The sequence below is a fragment of the Mesocricetus auratus genome, unplaced genomic scaffold (assembly GCF_017639785.1).
Source record: "Mesocricetus auratus isolate SY011 unplaced genomic scaffold, BCM_Maur_2.0 Super-Scaffold_100029, whole genome shotgun sequence".
Taxonomy (NCBI): Eukaryota; Metazoa; Chordata; class Mammalia; order Rodentia; family Cricetidae; genus Mesocricetus; species Mesocricetus auratus.
The window spans coordinates 20,416,475-20,442,664 of NW_024429210.1; the positions used below are offsets into that span (position 1 = coordinate 20,416,475).

At 36.6% G+C, this 26,190-nt stretch overlaps 1 protein-coding gene and 1 long non-coding RNA gene across 4 annotated transcripts in view; one reads left to right on the forward strand and one right to left on the reverse strand.

Moving 5' to 3' along the window:
* The window catches only part of Psme4 (proteasome activator subunit 4), a 100,549-nt gene that overhangs the window by 29,273 nt on the left and 45,086 nt on the right, over positions 1–26,190 (forward strand). For 2 of the 3 annotated variants that reach the window (XM_021227276.2, XM_021227275.2), the window contains exons 4-21: positions 1,067–1,132; positions 2,939–2,983; positions 4,793–4,942; positions 5,459–5,522; positions 8,775–8,849; positions 10,055–10,177; positions 11,958–12,050; positions 13,084–13,349; positions 15,511–15,697; positions 16,703–16,792; positions 18,310–18,374; positions 18,585–18,735; positions 20,913–21,011; positions 21,264–21,333; positions 21,731–21,798; positions 23,009–23,224; positions 24,214–24,371; positions 25,957–26,052. In XM_021227276.2, the coding sequence (XP_021082935.1) occupies positions 1,067–1,132; positions 2,939–2,983; positions 4,793–4,942; positions 5,459–5,522; positions 8,775–8,849; positions 10,055–10,177; positions 11,958–12,050; positions 13,084–13,349; positions 15,511–15,697; positions 16,703–16,792; positions 18,310–18,374; positions 18,585–18,735; positions 20,913–21,011; positions 21,264–21,333; positions 21,731–21,798; positions 23,009–23,224; positions 24,214–24,371; positions 25,957–26,052 (2,082 nt within the window). The remainder of the gene's footprint in view (positions 1–1,066; positions 1,133–2,938; positions 2,984–4,792; positions 4,943–5,458; positions 5,523–8,774; positions 8,850–10,054; positions 10,178–11,957; positions 12,051–13,083; positions 13,350–15,510; positions 15,698–16,702; positions 16,793–18,309; positions 18,375–18,584; positions 18,736–20,912; positions 21,012–21,263; positions 21,334–21,730; positions 21,799–23,008; positions 23,225–24,213; positions 24,372–25,956; positions 26,053–26,190) is intronic. The other variant, XM_005070337.4, reaches the window with a different exon arrangement.
* The window catches only part of LOC121134684, a 57,003-nt gene continuing 49,036 nt past the window's right edge, over positions 18,224–26,190 (reverse strand). Inside the window, exon 3 of the long non-coding RNA XR_005871801.1 lies at positions 18,224–18,439. This is a non-coding gene — a long non-coding RNA (uncharacterized LOC121134684). The remainder of the gene's footprint in view (positions 18,440–26,190) is intronic.

Sequence of the window (26,190 nt, forward strand, 5' to 3'; positions counted from 1 at the left end):
ACTACTGATGTATACCCTAGCCTAACTTTCTGTATTTATTCATCAAAAAGTTATGCGTTTTTATCTTTGTTCTGGGCTTTTGAGACAGATCTTGCTGTATAACCCAGGCTAACCTCAAACTCACAGTCCTCCTGCCTCTGCTACACCCAGGGTTGGGATGACAGGCGTTGTCACCACACTTGGCTTCAGAGGGTTATTTGAATTATTACCCTCATGGTTAAGTCTGTTAAGTCTTCTATTCTCCCCTTTCCATATCACTACATAAAAACAACACATTCTAGACTCTGGAGTCTCTTATTCATGAATGATCTGGGTCCAAAATTTGATAGATAATGAAATGATGAAATTTCCCCAGTGACCTGCCATTGAAGTCATTTTCACCAGTTATGATTAATAAGCATTGATTATTAACATGGTATTTGCAGGAAGATTGTATTTACTTTTAAACTATTCTACCTTTAAGAATTAGAGAATAAGTAACTAAATTTTGTTAATGTTCTTGATAGTATTTCTGCCAAAAGTTGTATTTTTGCTACAGGTATTTTTCAAAAAACAAATATAACCAATCTTTGTAGAGCAGTTACAAAAATTCACAGGCTGGAGAGATGGCTTAGCAGCAAAGTATGACTCAATAATTGATGTTTTCTGTGGTGCCTAATAAATAATTCTGGGCTACCTAACAGCTTTTGATATATTATCTTAGATAATTCTTATAGTAACTTTATGAGAGGGTAGATATTATTGTCACAATGAAAAGTACTAATCTGTAATAGTATATTCCTAGGAACAGTGGAATTGGTATTCAGATTTGTCTGACTCTTAGGCTCAATCTGAAGTACTGTATACTCCATGTTCTTATTTAAGTTTCTGAGAGAAAATGGCATGTGAGAGACCCTATCCAAAGCTTAGTTCCTCCTTATTAGATCCCTTTTTAAAAATTAGCAGTTTGAGTTATACATTTCCAACAATTAGAAAATATGTAGTAATTAGTCAATCCCTCTAAAAAAATTAGTAAAATATTACCTAGTAGCATCTAGCCTTAACCTTTTATTTTATTTTTAAACAGAAACATTGTTCCTTTCATCTTGAGAGATTACAAGAATCACAAAAGGTCACTATACAGATATCACAGGTTAGAGAGATTGTACCCTTTTCTGAATAAAGAACATACATTCCATGATGCAGGCCTTATGTGGAAGAAGGGGTTGGAATTGGCTTTATGTGAATGAAATCACACTCTACAACCCTTGACTCTGTAACAAGTTAAAGAAGAAGGTGTTGTTGTTGACTTCCTTTGTTTGTTTCTAGAATGAAGGCAACCCTTAGCTATGCAGTCTTTAATGACTTGCTTTTTGGAATAGTTTCTGATGTTAGGATAGTTTGTTTTTGGGGGCAGGAAGTTACTTAGGAGAAGTAGCAGGTTTTCTGTATCATTTAAATTTGAAACAGTTGCCAAAAAACTAGTAAAATCAATGGAAAGCTAATGTGGGCACAGGCATTAGGAAGTGACAGACAGGGTCATGTATCTTCCTTTTCCTTAGAATTCACCAAGTCTGAGTTTAAATTTACCAATCAGTTTTCTTCTAAACCTACATGTTGGTTCTCTAACTTATTAATAACTGGTTCTTCCAAACTGAAAGGAGATCCAAGATCCCCTGATAAAAAGCATGTATGGAGTATTGTAAGCAAACAGAAAGAAGTTTAAATATCCCTGCAAATTTGGACAGCCTCATTAGAAGCACTCAGATATTCTGGAGTAATTAGAGAAAAGATTTATTCCCACTTCCCCTGTTTTTCACTAGACAAATTTAGATGACCAGTAAACTGTTTCCTAATTGTCTGACTTTTTGTGTGTGAGAGAACAGAGCTGTTCTCTGAGGATAAGAACAATGCTTCCTGATGTGGACTTTGTTTTGTCCTGTAAAAGTCACTCTGAGTTATTTTCTGGTTCCCTCTTCCCCCTAAGAGTCTGAAAGATGATGCTTATAGCAGTTAGTTAATAACAAGATTGCAGTTTTCTTTCTAGGTTGAAGTTACATCATATATTAGGTGCTTACACTGAGCTTGTTTTATTCTGTTCCTTGACAATGCCTTGTAGCTTTAGTTCTTAAGCTTTCAGAGAAATTGGTCAGACCCCTGGGTTTGAAGAATTTCAAAGGAGTTAATGAAACCTTAATGCCCCTGTCCTGCCCTTGAATTTTTAGCATTTTCCTGTTTATATTGTATTTGTTGTACTGTAAGTAGTCACAGATTTGTTTTAAATTTCAGTTCATGATACCCCTTTGTTTTGTTTGCATCTTACCAATTTTAACAGTGGTCTAGTTGATGTCTTAAACATTCCATTTTGGTCATGTATTTAAATCAGTGTCCATGCATGGCCTTTTCATTGAAATTCATGTGAATTTTTCATTTTGCTCACCTAATTTTATGAGTGCTGTTCAAACAGATGATTGTTGTTTTTGGTAATTGTTACTAGCAGTAAAATGTATTGGAGGGTTAAAGAACACTTCTAAGTTGATTGACAACACTTTACCAATTGCTGGTAGAAGCACACCACATTTCATTATATCCCAGCTTATATTTTAATGTAAAAGCACTATGATAACAAATTGCTATTTAGAATTTTCAGCCGTTGGGGCTTACTGTGTGTGTGTTAAATATGTCCATTGTTACCCACTTTGTAAAGATTGAAAGGGATTTATCCTTTCTCCAGTATAATGTTGTCTTCTATTTTATTTATTGTAAAAAATGAGCAAAATGAGGGCAGAGGAAAAAGTAGATTATCCTTGCAATTTTGTCTAGCAAAGAAAAGGTTTAATTATTACATGTAAACATAATATCTGAGTGTATGTATGTGTCTTTGAGATACGGATTATAGAATTAGCTGTGTTCATTAAATACCCCAATGTAATTTATCAAATGACTTTTTCTCCTCCAGTTCTGTAGAAAATGTTCTCAAAACACTCGTGAAAAGCTGCCGACCGTAAGTAGCTCTCAATTTATAAAGCCTCTTTGTTTACCTGTGGGCCTTACCCCATCTTTAGTGTACTTGGAAGAGGAAGCTAAAGGTATAAATAGTTTCTGATTGTTGTAGTGTTAGTCATTGAGCACAACACAGTGTTCCTAGCTCCTGATTGAATTATTTCTTTTTTTTTTAAAAAAAGTTAGTTTAGTATGTGTGTGCGTGCGCGCGCGCGCGTGCGCGCACGCACACACATATGATATGTACCATGACTCCATGTGTCGAGGCCAGAGGACGATGTTAAGGAATCTGTTTTTTGTTTTTTTTTTTTTTCCCCCCTTCCATCTTTACCTGGGTTCTAGAGATTGAATTCAGGTGGTCGGGTTTGTATGGGGAAGTACTTGCTGAGCCATTTCATTGACCTTTAAATTTGTAATTGGTATTACTTTGCTGAGAACTGACTCCTCTGAAAAATTGGGAAAGGGAATTTTCTATATAAGGGCCTTGAAAGTAGAACATAGTTCAGTGGTGGTAGTTTTGTTTTAAATTGCAATTTGCTACATTAGTGCCTGGCACAAATTACTTGGTGAACTCAATAGAAAAATGCTATTAAAAATGTAATTTTATGCCGGGCGGTGGTGGCGTACGCCTTTAATCCCAGCACTCGGGAGGCAGAGGCAGGCGGATCTCTGTGAGTTCGAGGCCAGGCCGGACCAACGGCCTCCAAAACAATACAGAGAAACCCTGTCTCGTAAAACCAAAAAAAAAAAAAGTAATTTTATTTTCATATTTTTAAGTTAACAGTGGCTTAACAAAAATATCATAGGTTAATATGCGGTATAGGTCAAACCTATAAATTGATTTCTTTGGGAAGAATACAAATTTCTAAGATACAGTACTTATATCTTTGATTAATTGATTGATTGAGAGGTCGAATCAGGGTCTTAAGTTGCCATGTTGACTTTGAATTTGAACTCCTGGTCATACTACCTCCATCTCCCAGTGCTAGGATTACATGTATGTGGCGCATGCGCACATGCACACACACACACACACACACACACACACACACACACACACACACACACACACACCTCTTTCAGTATATCTTTTCAGATGTATTTAGCAATTTACAAGCGGGTTCCTTAAATCATGAACCTTCATTTTGTGTGTGTGAGAGAGAGAGAGAGAGGGGGAGAGAGACTGACTGACTTCAGGTTTCAAGTATTTAAATCACAAGGGCTCTCCTGGCCTTTTTGCAGAATATCAGAGCCTGTAGAAACATGTCTTCCCACTCCCCTCTGGTATGAGAAGGACTTGTGGTCCCACAAGGATGCATGGTATCTAGAGACCCATCTAAAATGTCCCAGAGATTCATGGACTGCTGCTTCTGTATTATTGTTACTGATTATTTCTGACAGAGACTAGAATTTTATAGTTGCTGTTACTTAACACAAAGAACTCAAACCACAGCCATATTGAACTTTGTAAGCAACTTAACAAGCAGTGCTTTCTCAACCTCAAAGCATCTTTGTGGGGATCTGCTAAATGAAAAGAATTTACTTCCTCCTAAATGTGGTGGAGTATTTATTCTGTCTTTGTAAATATGTATTATTGTGCGATACATTGACACTTCTAGTGTGGTATCTTACAAAGTATATTCTCTTCTCTCAAGAGACTCTTCTTTTTTGCTGATGGTAACATATCTAGTAACTCATGGGCAAGTGGTGTTGATTCTTGAGGCCTTTTCTCTCCCTTTTGTCAATCATATATATGTGCTGTAGAGTTTTAATCTAATGGCCAGATACATGGAAACTTTTTTTTTTTTAGATATTTTCCAGCAGATGCAACAGCAGAAATGTTAGAAGAATGGCGGCCTTTAATGTGTCCTTTTGATGTAACAATGCAAAAGGCCATCACTTATTTTGAAATATTTCTTCCTACCTCCCTTCCTCCAGAACTGCATCATAAAGGTTTTAAGTAAGTGTATGCATATTTGACATACTCTAGAATATAGCATTACCAAGGACTAGCAAAGAACTAAAAAATGTGCAATTCATTGATTCTGTTTATTCCAAGTATGAAGGCTAGAACAGTTGAGCATATGATTGTAAAGAAAGTAACGCTTATATGGTAAGCCCATGAAAATGATGGTTTTAAGAAATCAGAAGAAGAAAAGAAATAGAACAGTGACATGAGAAAATGTCTGAAAAAGAGAAAGGCAAAGGACATAAGGAAGAAAATTGTAACAGTTGTTAGAGTGGATAATAACAGTTCAGAGCATTTAGTAGATAAGATAGCACAAATAAAAGGACAGGGAATACTTAGATGAAAAGTGTTCCTTTGCTCCATTAAGTTGGAAACTTTCAGTGTCATTTTTTTTCTAGGTTGTATCATTATCAGTAAGAAGAATAAATTTATAAGTACAAAGAATACCTGGCTTTGAACCACTTTCTATAGTCACTTGCTATTCATAACAGTGTTTTTCTTCTTTAGACTTTGGTTTGATGAATTAATTGGCCTTTGGGTTTCAGTGCAAAATCTTCCACAATGGGAGGGGGTAAGTCTTTTTTTTTCTCCCCTTCTATAGTTTTAAATTTGAAGATGAATAATAGATCAGTTAGTAAATAATTCCTGTTTCTTAGAATTTCTGTTAGCAATGTTACAGTTAATTCCTTTTCTTTTTTTAAAAGGTGTGTGTGTGTGTGTGTGTGTGTCTGTCTGTCTGTCTGGATGTATGCATGTGAGTACATATGCTTGAGGAAGCCAAAGGCATCACATAACCTAGAGCTGGAGCTCTGAGTTTGTTGGTTTGGTTTTGCAGTACTAGAACAGTCTTTATGGAGAGCTCAGTGTATAGACAGTGGGATATAGGTGTTTTATCTCTGCTACCTCTGCCCAGCCACCAAAGACCATGTCCTTGTGATTCAGCACCAGACTGGAAATGAGACCTGGCTCCTTCAGCACCATGAAACACCTAGCCTGACTCTCAGAAATGGTGACCTCCACAACACCCCCAGCTACGGTCACTTCCTGGTGGCTGCATGTGCCTCGCAGCTCTGGCTTAATCTATAGGTAGATCATGGTGGGCTCAGAAACCAGTAGGCGGAAAAGGACTGGAGGAATACCCAGGCTTGTGACTAAACCTGAGCCACTTGCACTTTGACGGTAAACAGCCCTGGTCATAATTAGAACAGCAACGGGGCTTTTCTATACAGGTATTTTTGAGCCACCAAATGCGGATGCTAGAACCCTAGTTGGGTCCTCTTCAAAAATGTTGTGGTGCTCCTAATCATGGAGCCATCTCTCCAGGACTAGTGTTTTCATCTTACTGTTTTCTAACAGAAGTGGACAAGCATGTGTTATAAAGCACATTGCTGCTGTTTGCTTTCATTAGTACTTATTATAAGTGTTGCTGGGCAATTGATGGAGTTATATGTATATATTTACCTTTTAGTTTTTATTGTACATAATGTACATAATGCTTTATGTTTTTTTCCCTTTGAGGAGTATTTTCATTGCAATTGATTTAAGTGGTTGGCATGAGTCAGATCTTAAATTTGCAAGTTTTTAAAACTCTAATCACGCCATCCCCCATGTGCTCATTTTTTAGTTGATTCTTCAATTTGATGGATACAGACAAATGTTTTCAACAAAAAAACTATTGTTGCTACAATTGATACTAGTATATGTGGCTTTTTAAAATTGCATATATTTGTTTGTTTGTTTTTGTGTGTGCATGCAAACATGCGGCAGTCAGAACACAGGTTGGGGGTGGGGGAAGTTCATTCCTTCCACAACATGGGTCTTGGGAATCAAACATGTCTTCAGGCTTGGTAGCAAATGCCTTTTTCTGGCTGAGCCATCTTGACAGACTGTGAATGGCGTTTATACTGATAACCTTTCTTTAATAGGATCACTGAGAGACAGGTGGGCACATTTAATGTTTACTTAGATTGATTAAAATAATCCACATAATTAAAAGTGAATTAATTATAACTGTGAGTAAATGGACTGAGGTGATAACTCCTTGGGTAAGAGTGCTTGTAAGTCTTAGTTCAAATCCTCAGCATCCAGGTAAAAATCTAGGTGTGACTAGGTTTGCCTCTGCAATCCTAGCAGTGGGTATAGGGGGCCAGGGATTATTGGCTCTAAGTGGCAGCCAGCCTAGCTCCACATTCAGTGAGAAATCATGTCTCAAGGAAATAAAGCTGAGTGTGATACAGCAGGACACCTGAGGTCTTCCTCTGGTTCTCACGGGAACACACATGTACGTACCTCACACATATACACACACAAATGTAAGGTAGAAATAGAATGTTAACTGCCGATCCCCAAAGATAACTCTTATTTTATAGGGTTAGTATACATAATCAAAATTTTCAAAATGATTTCTAAATTGGATACTATCTATGTTATTATATATAATTTTTCCAATTATAATGTGTAAAATAATACAGTCAAGGATATATCTTTATTGATAGAGAAATATTCGATTAAATAAGATTTGGGGGCAAGTGTCTGGAGAAGAATGTGAAGTCTATGGGTATATGCCAAGTAGTAGAGCTTGGTCATATGGTAGATGTATTGGATTATTCAATGACAAATGATCACTCCTGAAAACATACATTAGCATTATAAAGGCTAAGCAGCTTGTGCTTCTATACTTAGGAATACACACACACATACATTCATATAAACATATCTGTAAATAGTGAAAAAGAGGCCATATATTTGAAAAAGAGTAGTAATGAAGGATGTATAGGAAGATATGGAAGGAGAAATAGAAGGAAATGATGTAATTATAATCTCCAAAAATGAGTAATTTAGCCAGGCAGTGGTGGTATATGCTTTTAATCCCAGCACTGAGAAAGGCAGAGGCAGGCAGATTTCTGATTTCCAGGCCAGTCCAGGCCAGTCCAGTCTACAGAGCTCCCGGAGAGCCAGAACTGCTATACAGAGAAACCCTGTCCCTGAATGAATGAATGAATGAATGAATGAAGGAATAAGTAAATAAGTGGGGAGCTAGAGCTGCTATACAGACAAACCCTGTCCCAGGATGCATGGATGGATGGATGGATGGATGGATGGATGGATGGATAGATAGATAGATAGATAGATAGATAGATAGATAGATAGATAGATAGATATTTTAAGAGACAGGGTTTCTCTATAAAGCCCTGGCAGTCCTGAAGCTCACTATGTAGATCAGGCTGACTTCGAACTCAGTGTTCCACCTGCCTGTGTCCCATGAATGCTGGGATTACAGATGTGTGCCACCACTGCCCAGCTGAAAAATAAATCTTAAAAAAAAAAAAAAATAGAAAAGAGTTGGAAGGAACTAACGTAATGACCCAAATAACCAGCCCAAATTGGTTAGCTCGGATTCAGTGAGACATTGACCTCTTTTCTAAACTCCTAGCGTGCATGCATTCACATAAACACACGCAAACAACACAACAGAGAAAAAAATAAATGAAGTAAACTTATGTTTGTAAGGCATATCCAACTCTGGTATCAAAGTATTAATAAATGACTTTACAAATAAAAAAAAACACTGAGTCAAACTATATACAATGTTCAGATGATTGCTTAGAAAAGCAAATGAGGAGCTAGTCATGGCTGTGCACACCTGTAATCCCAGCACTTAAGAGACTGAGGCAGCAGTATCATAAGTTCAAGACCATTTTGGTATATAGTAAGAACCTTCTCAAGAAAATAAACAAATAAACATAAAGGAATAAGGATTATAACTGACATTTAAAAATAACAAATACATCAAATTAACTATCTTGTTTTTGTTTACTTTCAGCAATTAGTAAATCTTTTTGCTCGATTGGCTACAGATAATATAGGATACATAGATTGGGATCCATACGTACCAAAGGTAATTAGAACATTTGAATATTTGTATCATAGTCCTGATACTAACATTATATGTGTAAAGGGGAATTTCTTTTAAAGATTTATTTATGTACTTTATGTATATGTTTGTTTTGTCTGTATGTACATTTGCACACCAGAAGAAGGCATCGGATCCCATGGGACTACTGTTATAGATGGTTGTGAGCTACCATGTAGATGCTGGGAATTGAACTCAGGACCTTTAAAAGAGCGGCCAGTGCTTTTAACTGCTGAGTCATCCTTCCAGTCTAGAATTTTTTTTAAAATCCTAATGTCAGGTACTATTATATGTCTGACAATAGAGGACATGAACTATAACTTTCAGAATGAATAATTTAGAAAGTAGTAATTACTAGGGATACCATGAATATTAAAATTGCTAAGAATATCATGAATTCATTCCTTCCAAAGAATTCTCTGTGTTAAATGAGATTGCATTCTAGAGTCCTGCCTTTAGTAGTTAAAGCTAGACTATCTCTAGAAGTGTATTATTTCAGTTGCAGTAGAATCTCTTGCAAAGCCTTGCAGGAATCGGGAGTTGACATTAGAGCAGGACTGGGACTCAGCAGAAAGACCTTAGCTGCCTTTGCTTGTGTTCTTCCACTGTCATTACCTTTTAAAAACTGAGGGATAGAGGCAGGCCCTAATCTCCTCTCATTTGGACCCCTATCAGTAATGATAGCTTTAAAATATAAACTTAATTACATTAAAATGCAGTTATTACCTGCTGCCTAACATAGGAAGGTCTTCAAGACTGCTCTAAGGTTTGCAGAGTGAAAGTGGCCTGCCAGACACTTTTCATTAGGGCTACTGCTGTCACATTATCTTTGGCATAGAATGGGAATATAGGAAAGTAATGTGTGCATGTGCATAAAGCGGAAGGTTTCATGTTTAACTGCAGTGACTTCATTTTTCTCTTTTGTGTTTAACTACAAATATCTCATTGTTTGAGTATATGAGCACAGCTGTTTCATATCTGTGGCCTGTGACCTCAGGGCATTATGTAATGTTAGATTTACTTCCTAAAGATAAAGGAAATTACTAGACACTCATGATTTTGCTTAGAGTTCCATGAAAAAAAATGAGGGTGTATTTAAGACTAATACCTAATACTTGCTTATTTGGATACTTACAAACTTTTTTTATTCATGTATTTATTCATGTATTTATTTTGTTTTGCTTTAAAAGATATTTACAAGAATTCTGAGAAGCCTGAATCTCCCGGTGGGAAGCAGTCAAGTGTTAGTCCCCAGATTTTTAACAAATGCTTATGATATAGGACATGCTGTAATCTGGATCACCGCAATGATGGTTTGTAGTCAACTATGTGTCTTGTAAAATTCACTTGTATTTTCCTTAACCTTCTGACTCAAGCCTGTGTTAGTAACTTGGTTGGTCACTTGATTGTTGAATAATTTTCTTTCTTTTCTTCCTCTTTCCTTTCTACGCTTTTCCCCTTTCTTCCTCCCCTCCCTTTCCCTTTCCCCTTCCCCTTCTCTTTGTTTTCCCTTCTACCCCATCCTTTCCCCTCCCTTCCCTCCACTTTTGCTGGGGATTGTAAATGACAAGATTCATCTATTTCCTGATGTGGTATATCTATCTCACATCTGTAATGTGGTTATGTCCCACACTTACAAGTCTGTATGTGGGTTTCAGTGTCATCTTTCAAGTATAAATATACTTTTAGAGCAACTTTATATTAAAATTATAGAATTTATTTTAATATTTCTGTAGTTCCTTGAATTGTTACTCTGTATTTGATAATGTTTCTGTGGAAAATACAGAGTGCTCATACAAATTTACTGGCAGAAATTGAAACTCTCCCATTGTTACATAGAAAGAACTTTAGCTTTCTTAGTATTCAAAGGAGAAAAGAATGTTTATTGTGGAGGTTTCACTGACTTGGGTAACGTCAACCTTGAGTCAATTTTGCTTTGTTTTTCCACACACTTCTCACTAGCAACTTCTTTTGTAATGTATAAAGTATAATCAAAAACAAGTTATACTGAAATTTGAAAATGTGATACTGTGTTGCTGTGGAATCATTTTGGTTTCTTGAGTAGTTGGCCTTTTCTGTTTGCTGTATTGAGAAACATAGATATATAGGCTTCATTTGAGTGGGAAGGCATGTTCTTAATGCAGTTTTTTGTTGTTTTGTTTTGTGTTTTTGAGACTTGAGAAGAAGGTTAAGACAGGATCTAGTTACATAGCTTTGACTAACCTAAAACTTACTGTGTAGATCAGGCTGGCCTTGAACTTTGTAGTGATTTTCTTGCCCCTTCCTGGAATTGGAAGTATGAACCAATATACCCTTCTTGAATATAAAAGATCATTATGAGACAAAGTGTAGGGTGTAAGCCCATGCTGTGTGGCCTTTTAGATGAATGCTAATTTTTTTCTTCTATTTTCCCCCATTTGGTTGTTTTGTGTTTGTTTTAATAATAGATTAACAAATTAAAATATTTTTCTTTTGAATTAAAATTGTGCCTCATAAAATGTGTGTGTGTTGTATAAATCTCTGTTTTATACAATGAGAAGTTTACCAAATGATTAATTTTAAGGAGTGCTTTGTATGCCTTATATTGCCTTTCTTTTTTCTTTTTAAATTGTGTACTTGTACATGAGAGCCACAGTATCCATGTGAATGACAGAGAGCAGCATGGGGGAGTCTGTTCTCTCCTTCCATCATGTGGGTCCTGGGTCAGACGTTTTCAGGCTTGAGGCAGTCCTTTTTACTCGATAAGTCATTTCACTAGCCCCTATTACTATCATCGATTATATCAAGATGATAGGCTTTGTGTTAAGTTACAGTGTTCTTATTTTTTACTTAAGAACAGTAAAATCTGCTGTTCCCCTAAGTTGAAAGGTGGCACTGTTTCAGTTATGTAATTAGATTTAAATATAAGTATTTCTTATGTTCTAAACTGATGAGTGTAAAGTTCAAAGTTTTTGACTTGTTTACAGATGAAACTGTTAGGATGCTGGGGGCCCACAATAGAGCTCTGTATACAGGGTTTGACTTACTGATTAATCCATATACAGTACAGTATAGGCACTAATGTTTTTGTTCTCTGTTTTTTGCTCTGGACAGGGTGGACCAAGTAAATTAGTACAAAAACATTTAGCTGGTTTGTTTAATAGTATCACATCTTTTTATCATCCTTCAAATAATGGGCGTTGGCTGGTAAGTATGCTCAGTTTGTATTGTATTATTTGAAGATTTAAGAATATATTCATATTTAAATATTGCTTATCTTGGAACTATAATATTTCTTGTCTTTGATATAAGCTTTGACTATGTGTAAGTGGTTAGACTCCAGTCAGTGTGTTTGAAAGACATAGAAATTAAATGCATCACTAATAACATGATGCAGCTGGGCATTGGTGGCGCACGCCTTTAATCCCAGCACTCAGGAGGCAGAGGCAGGCAGATCTCTGTGGGTTCGAGACCAGCCTGTTCTATAAAAGCTAGTTCCAGGACAGCTTCCAAAGCCACAGAGAAACCCTATCTCGAAAAACCGAAAAAACCCAAACAAACAAACAACAAAAAACTAATAACATGATGCTACATGGCTATTAGTGACAAACTGCTAAACATTGGCAAGAAAATGATAATTAATAATGCCACAAAATCATAGGCACATTGTTTCAATTTTAACTTGTCAGCTATTTTAACTTTGTTTTGTCTTTTAAATTGCATGATTAAAGTGACCTTTTTAAAATGTTATTTGGTAGCAAGGTACTTTCTCTCTTTCCTCCTCTCTATTAAGACAGGGTCTCACTCTGTAGCTCTGGCTTTCAGAACTCGCTATGTAGACCAGGTTGACCTCAAATTATAAGAGATCCCTCCCTGAGAGCTGAGATTAATGTGTGCCACCATGCCTGGCTAATAAACTCTTTTTAAAATGTGAAGTTAAGGCAAGCCAAGGAAGCACATGACTGTAGTTTTAACATCCATGAGACTGCAGTGGGAAGATCACAGAGCTAGGTTGTGCTACATAGTTTGACACTGTCTAAAGGAAAATAAAGCAACAATATAAAATCCTTGAATTTAGAGGTCATTATTTGATAGTTGGTATAGTATGTTTTTCTGTGTAGTTGGAATGTACAGTTCTTTGTGCTCAGAGTGTTTCTTTTTTTCTTGAGTGAGAGGAACCTTAAATATCTATGTAGGAAAGTTGAGGCTGCCTACAAACCTATTGTTTCTGTGTCCCCAGAACAAGTTAATGAAACTCCTTCAGCGGTTGCCGAACAGTATTGTTAGGAGATTACATCGTGAAAGATATAAGAAGCCCTCTTGGTTAACTCCTGTGCCTGAGAGCCACAAGCTTACTGATCAAGATGTTACAGACTTTGTACAGTGCATTATTCAGCCTGTCCTCTTGGCTATGTTTAGCAAAACTGGTAGTCTAGAAGCAGCCCAGGCTCTGCAGAACCTTGCACTCATGAGACCTGAGTTAGTAATACCCCCTGTGCTTGAAAGGTAAGTTCAGCTTTGCATGTTTGGTAGATGCCTCAGGCATAGTTTACCTTCTTATGTTCTCCTTTTCTGCCTGTGGCATGTGTTTTGTGTGTTTGATATTTATATATCCACCTGTTCTTAGAGGAGAAGCAAGATTTTTTTAAATTTGATTGAATTGGTAATTTAAAGGCTTATTGACAAGAAAAAATTAAAATGAAACTGATAGCTTATTTTAGATCATTTGTCTATTTCATTTACCCAGGCTTTTACTCATAAATGAAAACTTTTTTGTTTGTATCAAACATGTCAATAAATATTGAATGGAACAGAAAGCCAATGAAAAAATTCATTGTCTTTATTATTTTCATATGCTACATGAAAATATGTCTTCAGTGTCATTATATTGCATTCCTTTCTTTTTATGTTGAAACTACCTTCTAAAATAACATTCTACTGGTTAACATAGTGGGTTCAAGGTAAGCCACAGTTATGTAATAAGAAACCATATCTCAAAACAAGCAAAGGACAAAAACCCATAATTTTTCTAGACAATACTTTTTTATGTATATGCATATGTGTATCTGTGTGTGTCCATGAGCATGGACTTGCAAGTACCTAAAGAGGCAGAAGAGAGTGTTAGATTTTCTGGAGTTGGAGTTACAAGTGGTATGATGGACTGCCTGGTGTGAGTGTTGGAAACTGAATTCTGGTTTTCTGCAAGGGTAGCAAGCTCTCTTAACCACTGAGCCACCTCTCCAGCCTGAGAATTCTTTTTAAATGTAAGGGGTCGATAGTATAACTCAAAGGCCCTTGTCACCGAACTAGATGACATAAGTTCCTGGAATCTACATTGTGGATGGAGACAACTGACTTCTATGGTTTACTATAGACCACATAAACAATAAATGTAAAAAAATTAAAAAGTAAGTGGTAATATTGGTATGTAGTTTTGGTTCCAGCTCCTCAGGAAGCTAAGAAACATTAATGGCTTGAGTTCAGGATTTTGAGGTTAACTTGGGCAACTTAGTGACTGTCTCTGTCAAAAATTAAATAAGCAAGTAGAAATATAAGAATATTTTAGAGTTTTTCATTCTTAGAATAAGAGTTAAGTATTGTTCCTGCATCTTTTATAGTGAGACTTTAGTCCAGGGGTTGTTTCCTGTGCTTACGATTGAACCTGAGGTGTAGACAAATGTCTACTCTACCACTAAGCTGCAATCCCTTCATGCTTTCCTTTGTCTGACAGAGTCTCATTTGACAGCCCAGGCTTACCCCAAACCTTGGAATTCCTAAGTGCTGGGAATTCAGGTGTGAACACAAAAACTGTCTTGTTCATTTTGTCTTTCTCCGGTTGGACAAATGCTCACTTGCTGCTATTCCCAGCACACACTTGCCAGCTCACAACCTTTTGTTACTCCAATTCCAGGGGGATTTAATTCTCTTTTCTGGCCCCTGGGTACCATGCATACACGTGCTGAACAAACATACCTGCGAGCAAAACACCTGTACACATAAATAAAGATAATTAAATCTAAAAGTATTTAATGATTTGCATAATATTAAGATGCCTTTGCATATTTCTCCCCTACAAAGTAGATTTTCTGAGGGAAATATTTGAAATTCTGGGTAAAGTTCCTAAAAATCCACTTAAAAAAGATAGGTACCTATAACACCAGCTCCAGAAAGGCAAGGACAGGAAGGTCCTTGTGACTTGTGTTTGGCCAGTGTAACAAATCAGCAAGCTCCAGTTTCAATGAGACCCTGTCTCAGGAGATTAGGGTGGGGGAGACGTGGCTGGGTTGGTAGAATGCTTTGTTAGCACACACAAAGCCGTCAGTCCCAAAAAGAAAAATATTTTTTGGGGGAATTTTTTTTTTCTAACAGGAATGAGTAGAATTTTTTGTCATTCTTAGTTAAGTATGATGTGTGGATTAAGTTGACTGAAACAAGGAAGGTGTCAGTTTATGCTCTTTTTCCCTTAAATCTGTATGAAGATAAAATGAGCCAGGCCTGTAGACTATGCAATAGTATCTATACTGTTCCTTTATGTATATAATTCTGTTTATGTTAATAGGAAATCTCAACTCTTAAGCATTCTGCTATCTGTAATACTGTACGTCAAAATGCAGTCTGTGAACTTAGTATATTTAACATTTAAACTGTATTTTCTTTTAAACTATAGAACATACCCTGCTTTAGAGACATTAACAGAACCTCACCAGCTCACAGCTACTTTAAGTTGTGTAATTGGAGTAGCCCGAAGTTTGGTATCAGGTGGCAAATGGTTTCCCGAAGGTCCAACACACATGCTACCTCTGTTGATGAGAGCTTTGCCTGGGGTGGATCCAAATGACTTTAGTAAATGCATGGTGAGCATATTGACCTTTATGTTTTGTAGCAGTTATTGTTTAAATGAACATTTTTTTCTCTTTAGTTGGAGGTCTTTAGATGATAATGTAACTCAATATCAAATCTTATGGCACAGTAACATTTGTAAATGCTTCAGTTGAGATTTGTGCACAATTGATTTATATAATGCCTTGCTTTGTAAGTAATTTTCCTTCGTTTACGTATGTTTAATGATGATGTTTTAAAAATTCATTATATATTTGCAGTGTATTATCTTAGACATACTATAAATTGCAGGCAGATCTGTTGCCCTTTTATTTATCCACATGGGTAAAATGATAAAAAGTTACAGAATAAAGAAGCTGCATGGTGGTAGACACCCATAGTCCAAGCACTTGGGAGACTTGAGTCAAGCTTGAGACTAGCCTGGGCTACATAGTGAGACTGTCTCAGATTTTTAAAAAAAGCCCTTCTTCCAAGAACAACAACAGTACAATTATAGGATGTATAATTCTGTCTCCAACTTCTACACATGTTCTCCCAACTTACTACTTTGCTTTGTTTTTTCCTGTTCTTTGTCATTTTAGCATTTTCCTGTAATGTTACATTTTCGGGTAAAAGACAAGTAACTTCTCGGAGACAAAAGATTGGAGTCCTATGTATATAGTTCTTATATAAAATGGGAATAAATTTCACTTAAAGTAACAGCTAGTTAATTATTAGGAGCTTTAAAATGTTTAGAGTTTGGTATAGTGGCTTACTACTATAGTCACAGCATCTGGGAGGCCGAGGTAGGAAGACAGCCATGAATTTGTGTTGATCCTTAGCTGCATCATGAGTTGTCGGTTTGTTTGAGTTAGCTCCCCCAGATTCCAAGACAAAAATTAACTCCAAGTGAAAAATATCTAGAAAGATTAGTGTGGGGTCTCCCTTAAGATCATTTGCATATTTGTACTTAGCTTTTGGCATAACTTGTACTGAAATAGAGTTATATGATGTTGAAAATTCTTTGTCTCTTCCCATAGATCACATTCCAATTTATAGGAACATTTTCTACTCTGGTGCCTTTAGTAGATTGTTCATCCGTACTGCAAGAAAGAAATGACCTCACAGAAGTAAGGATACTTTCTGGCTGTAAAAGGCTTAACCAAAATGTGTTATAATTACCTTTGATTCTTCAAAGATAAGTTCTGGAGAGTACAATTACTAAAGGATAGGGAAGCTGGTGCAGTGGTTCACACTAGCAAAATCAGTCCTCAGAAAACTAAGAAGTCTGTATTACATTACCAAGACTGTGTCTCAAAAATTGAGTAGAAATCATAAATAAAAAGTGGTACAGTATTTGCCGGGGTCAATCCCCATCACAAATAAATTTGTTTTTGTTTGCTTTTTTTTTTTAACTGCAATTGCTATTCTGTGACTGGGGTGGTATGACTAGGAAGGAGCCATGCCATCCCTGGTGGTGAGATAGCTGTAGCACGCACCCTAGGAAGTGTGGTAAGCAGGCCGTTTCTCCTTGGATCTGCTGGTATATTTCAATTTGTTGTCACTTTTACAAGGTTGTTCAGCATAGGTGGTGCTGCCTTGTTTTTCCATCCATCACTGCTTAAAATAGCCTTTCCCAAGGCCAGTGGCATTTAACAGAGGTTTCATTCATTGCTGTGGTTATCAAAGAACTGTTAAGAAGCATAGAATAACAGGTTTACTGAAAAGAAAAATCACTTACTCTGTGCTCGTGGTCTTAGGAGTTACAGATAGGAACTGAATACTTGGACAGTGAGACACCTTAGCTGGGAAAGCATCTGCTAAGCAAGCCTAGTGAATATTGGATCCCTTGAATCCGTAAAGATGGACGATGAAAAGTGACTTTATAAAATTGTCCTCTGTCCTCCACATGTATGTCAAATTCACATGTGTACACATGATTTCAAAACGATTGAATAGCACTTAAACTAAAGTTAGAACCTTTAACTACACACACACACACACACACACACACACACACACACACACACACACACACACACACACACACACAAAAACAACATGCCAGTTAAATCTGGGAGACTGAAGAAGCCTAATTCCCCATGTTCCTACTGAAAGATCCTAGCAAAGATACTTTTCCATTGCCAGGACTTGTCTAGGTACAGATAAGTCCTATGTATCATCACCTCAAGGAATCACTCTGTATAGCTGATAGAAACTAAGATTAACATAGTTTCTCATAATTCTTGCTTAGGGAAGGTTGTCCATATTTAAGTAGCACCAGCCTACCCCACCCTCCATTGTGAAAGCAGTGTCCTGAGGTTGTCAAGTATCTTTTCTTTTTTGTAAGCATGTTGTTACTTGTACCATTTGAATATGTGAGATAAGTGTAGTAGCGTAACACTGTCCTTTACAGCTTTATAAGCTCTTTGAAAATTGGGATTGATAACAAAGCTGGTTGCCTTGATTCATATAAGGTAGCGAAGTGGCTTTGACTTAATATATCTAGTTTTCATGTTTATCATAGTATCCAAAACAAAAAACTTGCGCAAGAATTTTTTATTAGGCCATAATTGAATTTTATTAGTTCAGAAGGAAAAAAGTTAAAACATATTTGTAATTTTTTTTGCACATTGCAATGTTATAGATCGAAAAAGAACTTTGTTCGGCCACAGCTGAATTTGAAGATTTCGTCTTACAGTTTATGGACAGGTATGCTGATAACTCAGTCTTGTCTTTTCTTTGATAGATTTAAGAGGGTGGATCTTTCCTAGAAACTGGTTGGGGGGGGAGAGAGGGAGGGAGAGAGAGACAGAGAGAGGGGGTGTATGAGTCATGAAGAAATTGAGTAGTAATAATAAAGGTTTACCTAACTGTCCCCTGTTTTTTGTTCCTAAAATATGCTTTATTTGTATGTTTTAGATGTTTTGGACTAATAGAAAGTAGCACATTGGAACAAACAAGGGAAGAAACAGAAACAGAGAAAATGACTCACTTGGAGAGTTTGGTTGAATTAGGCTTGTCTTCCACATTTAGTACAATCCTCACACAATGTTCCAAAGAAATATTTATGGTAAGAGCATTACCACAAAAAGGCACTCCAATCGTTTTGTATAAGTGATGTTTTTGCATTGAGTGTCAGCTCCTTTAAGTGTATATACATTGCCAGTTCATCCTTTATTCTCAACTGAAGGTTTGAAAAAACATTTTAGGTCCCCATTGCCAAGTGTCTGCAGATAGACTTGCTTACAGAAATCATTGTGTGTGCTAAGGGCTAAAAAGATTCTATTAATTGCCATGCATTCCTCTCCACAGACCATCTACAGCCACAAATGTTCTTTAAAGTGATCTACTTAGTTTGTATTTTGCATTTTCAAACTTAGCTTTTGTGACTCTGCAGTTTAAAACTGAAGTGTAATACATGAGTTCTAATGATCCAGGCATAAAGAGTTGTACTAGCTGAACATGTGTGAGTTATTGTTGATCTGGAATCAATGTTAATGAGTTACAGTAAATAGTGTCTATAAAGAGAAACATCTGCAGGAGGATTATCATTTTCTCAGTTGATGAGGACAACGTGATGTTACAATTTCCTTTAGGAGCTGTGGGTATTTGCTCAGATTGGCCTTAAATTTGCCATCTTTCCACATTCCTCAAGTGCTCAGTTGTGTCAACTTGCCTGACATTGACTACGTTTCTAAAATTCATAAAGTAATTAATGAGAGAAGTATTGAAAATTATACCATCACATAATTTATCCTCAGTACAATAATCTTATGGATTAGAAGTGATGTCCTTCTAAAGTATAAACATCCATTTGCCTGACAGTGGTTCATACCTGTAGGTATATGGAGTTTGTTTTTGGTTTTTCAAGACCGGGTTCTCTTTTGAGCCTGTCCTTGTACTCACTGAGTAGACCAGACTGGCCTCAATCTCAGTGCTGGAAGGTATATAGTTTTTAAAATGACTATTTCCGTTTCAACTTCATTCCTTCCTTCCTTTACTTGAGATTAATCAGTATTAAACATGATCGTCCTGAATTAAAGCTAAGATATACTACACTTGTGTGTAATACTTACTAGGAATATGTGAGTATAGTTTAAGTTTAGTAATACACACCTGTCACCTTAACATTTGTTTTGCTTTTTGAGACAGATCACTATGTATCTCTGGCTCTCCTGGAACTCACTATATAGACCAGGCTACCCTAGAACTCAACAGACCTGCCTGTCTCGCCCCCCCCCCAATTCCCATGCTGGAATCAAAGGCATGAGCTGGTACACCTAGCTTTAGTCCTAGCATTTGAGAGGAGAATGTAGGAAATACAAGAATTCAGGGTCATTTGCAAGCCAGTGTGGTCACATGAGACCTTGTTTCAAACAAAAGCAAAACACAAAAACAGCAACAAAAGGAGACTATAAAGAATCTAAAGAATTGAACATAAACTATCTCTTGACAAGACTTATTTCTAACTTTTGGTATTTGTTAATTCATTTCTTTATGTAGGTTAATATATTTTACATCATTGAAATATTAAGTGGACTGCTTCAAGTCTTTTTGGGTTTTTGTTTGTTTTTGTGATAGGTCTTGGTTCTGCATCCTGGGCTGGCTGTGTATCTAAGGCTAGTCTCAGTATACAATGATCCTCTTGTTTCAGGTTCTGCACTTGCTGGGATTATGAAACATGCCCCACTCTTGTCATGTTTCTATTCTTTAAAAAGTAAATAAAACAATTTAAAGTTGATACTTGTCAGAATAACAAATTTTAAGAAAACCACAAAATTTTCTGTTCTGTTGTATTTAACTATCAAGATGATTAATTTGGCTCCACCTGCTGTAATGGCACATAGGATTTCTATTTCAAACCAACTTTTGCTCTTCAAATGGTGTTCGTTTGTTTGTCGTGTAACTTTTTTCCTTCTTTGCCTGCCTTTCTCCCTCCCTTCTGTGTGTGGGTCTGTGCATGTGAAGGTCAGAGAACCACATTTGGCAGTCTGTTAACTCTTTCTACAGTGTAGGTTCTGGGAATCAGACTCATGTGAAGGTGGTAATCACCTTTACCTGCAGGGCTATCTTATCAACCCCCTCAAGTGTTTTAAGTTAGAATCCTCCACAGAGATTATATTTAGACCTGAATATAACCAATGATTCTTAGTTACTGTTGGAATAGTTTGAGTATTATTTTCTTTAATGTTCTACAAGATGGTTAATTACACTGATGGTGTGTTTACATATCTTCTGTATCAACAGGTGGCCCTTCATAAGGTCTTTAACTTTTCTGTTTCACATATATTTGAAACAAGAGTTGCAGGTCGCATGGTGGCAGACATGTGCCGTGCTGCTGTAAAGGTAAATTTCATTGTGTTTTGCTTTTTGTTTTGATACTGTGTCTTGCTTTGTAACCCAGGTTGGCCTCAAACATTCTGTCTTCCTTTCCAGCTTCTTAGGTGATGGGCATGGGATTAGTTATTTCATCAGTACTTGCTGCTAGGACACATTGCTCTTGCCAATGAATAGTATTGCTTCATATTTTGTGACTGTTGAGTATTTACTTTACCAAAGGAAAAAAAATGACACCTTATTTGTACAAAACATTTTCAGTGCTGCCCAGAAGAATCTCTGAAGCTCTTTGTGCCCCACTGCTACGGTGTTATAACTCAGCTTACAACGAGTAAGTCAGAAAAAGGAAAACCTCATTATTCTGTGTAATTTTAGGTATAGTTTTTCTTCTCTCCTAGAACTCAGTTAATATCCACAGATTCTTCATGTAGTATTTGTATTTTTATTTGTTATCTGTTTGTTTTTAGAAAATGTCTCTCTGTGTAGCCCTGGCTATCCTGGAACTCAAGAGATCCATCTCTCTCTGCCTCCCAAATGCCAGGATTAAAGGTTTGTGCTGCCACCGCCTGGTGATTTTCTTAAAAATTGATTTTGTGACTTCACTGTTATGAAGACTTAAGTCTCCCTGAAAGATTTTTCTGAAATACTAGGAATGTAGAATAGAAATATTTTAACATGAAATATGCAGTGGGCTCATGGTTCTTCTCTGGTGCTATTTTGCCGTTTAGATGATGATGTTTTGAAAGAAGAAGAGCTAGACAAGGAGTTACTGTGGAGCCTTCAGCTTCTGTCTGAGGTACGGTAATCATCTGGGAGGAAGTGTTTGCTTGCTTCCAGAGTTTAGTCTTTTTTTTTTTTTTTTTTTTTTTTTTGTTAGATTGATATTAAAGCATATGAAAAGCCAGATATTTGGGGACTTGTTATTTTAATGATATTAGGTCTCATTATATTTCCCACACCAGTCTGGAACTCATGGTTATCTTTCTCACATTCCTGAGTGCTGGGATTACAGGCATGCATCGGCAGTCCCAGACGTCTATTATTGTGAAATGAGATGGGAATGTTTCCAGTCCACTTTTCTATTAAAAGATAAATAACTTATTAGTTAGGTGGTTATCAGATTTCAAATTTTTTTGTGTGTTCATTTTATTTTTATGGATTTTTGTTACTTTGTTTTGCTTTTCAAGACGCAGTTTCTCTGTGTAGCTCTGGCTGTTCTGGAACTCATTCTATAGCTCAGGCTGACCTCAAACTCACAGAAACCCTCGTGCCTCTTCCCCCGAGTGCTGGGATTAAAGTTTTGAACCACCATGCCCAGCTCATTGTTTGTTTGTATGGGCAGCACGGGTTGTCACTGTATAGCCCAGACTGGCCTCGGACTCACAGAGATCGGCCTGACTTTCCCTCTGGAGTGCTTGGATTGGCGTGTGTACCACCATACCTGACTTAGAAATCTTTTACATTAAAAATTTGATTGCTTGTCAAACTTGATTTTTCATTATGAGATAGTTTAGGAATTTAAATACGTACTGTTTAAAAAGATACATTAATCTTTTTGAAAGGGATGTTGTCATGGCATAAGGTTAGAACATGTGGTTTGATTTTTAAAATTGTTAAGGTATATTTAAAAATGACATTTCTAAAATAATTTAAAGTCATTTATAGAAACATTTTTTAAGCTACTGTAATATCATATATTGAACCTTGAATTGATTATTGATTCTAGACTTAAAACCAAGTGCCTTCAAGGGTTTTTTTGTTTGTTTGTTTGTTTTGGTTTTTGTTTGTTTTTTTTTCTGTTTGTTTGGTCTTTGATTGGTTGTTTTTTGTTTTCTGGTTTTTTGTTTGTTTGTTTGTTTGTTTGTTTGTTTGTCTGTCCTGGATGGAACTCTATCTGTAGACCAGGCTGACCTAGAACTCACAAATACCTACGTGTACCTCCAGAGACTGTGGGATTAAAGGTGCATGCCACCGCTGCCTTTGAGTATTTTTTTCTGTCTTTTCAGATTACTCGTGTGGATGGGAAGAAGTTGCTTCTGTACAGGGAGCAGCTTGTGAAGATTCTCCATCGAACCCTACACCTGACCTGTAAGCAGGGCTACACACTGTCTTGCAACCTTCTGCATCATCTTCTTCGTTCTACCACACTAATCTACCCCACAGAGTACTGCAGTGTGCCTGGGGGCTTCAACAAGCCACCTTCTGAATACTTCCCTATCAAGGCAAGCATTTTCCATCATTTAGGATTAAAGAATAAATATTTTGTGTTCTTTTTCTAAGTAATTCAGAGATCCTATTTTTCCTTGTCGTGTATGAAAATATCAGGTCTTTTAAAGGAGTTTTATTTATTTATTGAGTGTGGGTATTTTGTCTGTGTGTATGTCTGTAAACATGTGTGTTCCTGCTGCCTACAGATGCTAACAGAGAGTATCAGATCCCCTGGAACTGGAGTGGCAGAGAGTTGTGAGCGACCACATGGGTGCTGGAATCAAACCCTTGCTCTCTGCCAGAGATTCAATGCCCAAGTTCTTTATATTAAAGTACATTGTTTATAACTGTTATTGGAGGGCTGAAGAGATGGCTCAGAGGTTAAGAGCACTGACTGCTGCTCTTCTTGAGGTCCTGGGTTCAATTCCCAGCAACCATATAGTGGCTCAGAGCCATTTATAGTGGGATCTAATGTCCTCTTCCTACATGCAGGCATACATGCAGGCAGAACACTTTATACATATAAATGAATAAATCAAGAAAGCCCTCTTGTTGGAATTGTTAGACTCATGCATTTTAACTTGTCATGGAGCTAAAACTCTATTCTCTTTTCCTGCTACATAGCCTAGGTTGGCCTAGAAGTTGTGGTCCTCTTGTTAGCTCCTCCTGTGCTGTGCTAGATAGCTGGTGTGCACCACCACGCCTGGACAGATTTCTACCTTTCTGCAGTGTCCGGGTCATACCTAACCTCAATAATTATCAATAATTATACATAATTTCAGTTCTAAACTAGCTGAGTATAAACTTTCTTTCCTACAGGAATTGAATATTAAGTGACCTTTAGCGAGACATTTTTCAAGAGTAATATAATAGTAGAAGAGTAGTGAAATTTTCATGAATCTTTTTTGCATTATTGGCATATTCTGCTTTTAAACTTTGGAAATATTGTGTATGTACATTTTTCTCAAACTTTACAACTTAATTAAAAGCTTCTCTTTTCTAGGATTGGGGTAAGCCTGGAGATTTGTGGAATCTTGGGATCCAGTGGCATGTTCCTTCTTCAGAGGAAGTCTCTTTCGCCTTCTATTTGTTAGACTCCTTTCTTCAGCCTGAACTCATCAAACTCCAGCGTTGTGGAGATGGAGAACTTGAAATGTCTAGGTTAGTTTTCTTCAATATATCTTTCAAACTTCAGTGCCTGGCCCAACCTCTGTATCTGATACATATGTTGACCTTTAAAAATTTTTTTAAAGGTATATTTTATTTTATGTGTATAAAGTGTTTTGTCTGCATGTTCATGCCTAGTTGCCACCGAAGTCACAAGGTTTTGGATCCCCTGAAACTGGAATTGATGGTCATGATCCACAATGTGGGTGCTGGGAACTGAACCCAGGTTCTCTGCAAGAGAAGAAACAAGTACTCTTAAGCCATCTCTCTGAGCCATCTCTACAGCTCCATGATATTAACATATTCAGTGTTTGTTTTGAAAATATGCATTAAATGTACTGAGGAAAACTTTGAACGCTATAATAAAAGTCATGTTAAAACTGGGGTTTTTGTTTTTTGGTTGTTTGTTTTAGGTTTGGTTTTGATTTTTTGAGACAGGACTTCTTATAGTCAAAGCTGGCCAATGATCAATCTGAACCTCTGATCCTGCTGCTTTCACTTCCCAAGTGTGTCCCACCATGTCCAGATTATGCAGTGTTGGGGATCAAACCTGGGACATCATGCTAGGCAGTCACTGTGCTAACCATCTCAGCCCCATATAAACATTTTAGGTTTTTGATATTGTTTGTATTTTCTTTTTTTTTTTTTTTTCCTTGTTTTATTTTGAGACAGGATCTCACTGTGTAGACTATGCTGGAACTTGAAGAGATCTACCTGCCTCTGCCTCCCAAGTGCTTGGAGTAAAGGCATGCAGCCACCACACTAAACCCACCTAACCATTTTAAATAGAGAAGTTAATTCCCATCTTAACTTCCCAGTTTTGGGAAGAAACACTTGTACTTAGTGAGTTCAGTTGCTTATTTTGGAAAGTATAGGTAAAAAAAGTATAGGTAAGGCGTACCCCTTCAAAGGAAAGGCCTTTATCTACTGAAAATTGGATTTATTGCTTCTTTTTAGTAGTGCTCATTGTTGGCATTGGACTTACTTAACTGAGGTTTTCTTTCCTTTTCATAGGAATTAACAAGAAACGATTATTTTTTAATCTGTTAGGCTTTAATAATTTGAAGTTTTGAAGATTTCTAAAATAATAGCAAGAAAATTAGTGTTTGTCAAATGCCAGAAATCTTTAATAGACATAATAAGGGCATATTTGGGGGAAGAAATCTGACTAACAGTGACTTATGCTTTTTAGAAGCAAACATGTAGCTAGATTTTGGGTTTTTTCCTTTTTTTTTCTCCAAATTCCCTGCTTGAAATTTGAAGAAAAGTAGACATTTTTGCCGTTGTTTCTTGCTAGTGGTAGTTCTCTTTATATTTAGTTAATTAAATTAAATTTTGCTTCTCAGGGTACAGTTAATTGTTACTTGTGACTAATTATTTAAAACCCGTTTAAGTGTATGAAGGCATAGTATTAATTACCACTAAATATGTTTATGTTGTATCACTGAGTGATAAACTGATATTTGTTGTGTCCATGACCATTAGATAAAGTTTTTTTCTTCTCTGTCGATTCTAGAAGTCTTGTTAAAGATGAATTAGGGCTTTTCTGAAATATGACAATGTCTTTTGTGTTGTCTAGAGATGATATTCTACAGAGTCTTACTATAGTACACAACTGCTTGATTGGCTCAGGGAACCTCCTACCTCCATTGAAAGGAGAGCCAGTTACTAACTTGTAAGTAAAAAACAAACCTACCGATTTTGCTCTTTTGCCATTTGACATGTTTTAAGTTTACCTACTTCATAGGCTACTGCTTTTACTCTTGATGTTGCTTCTGAATTGTTTTAATATTTCATATTTTTAGCTCTTAGG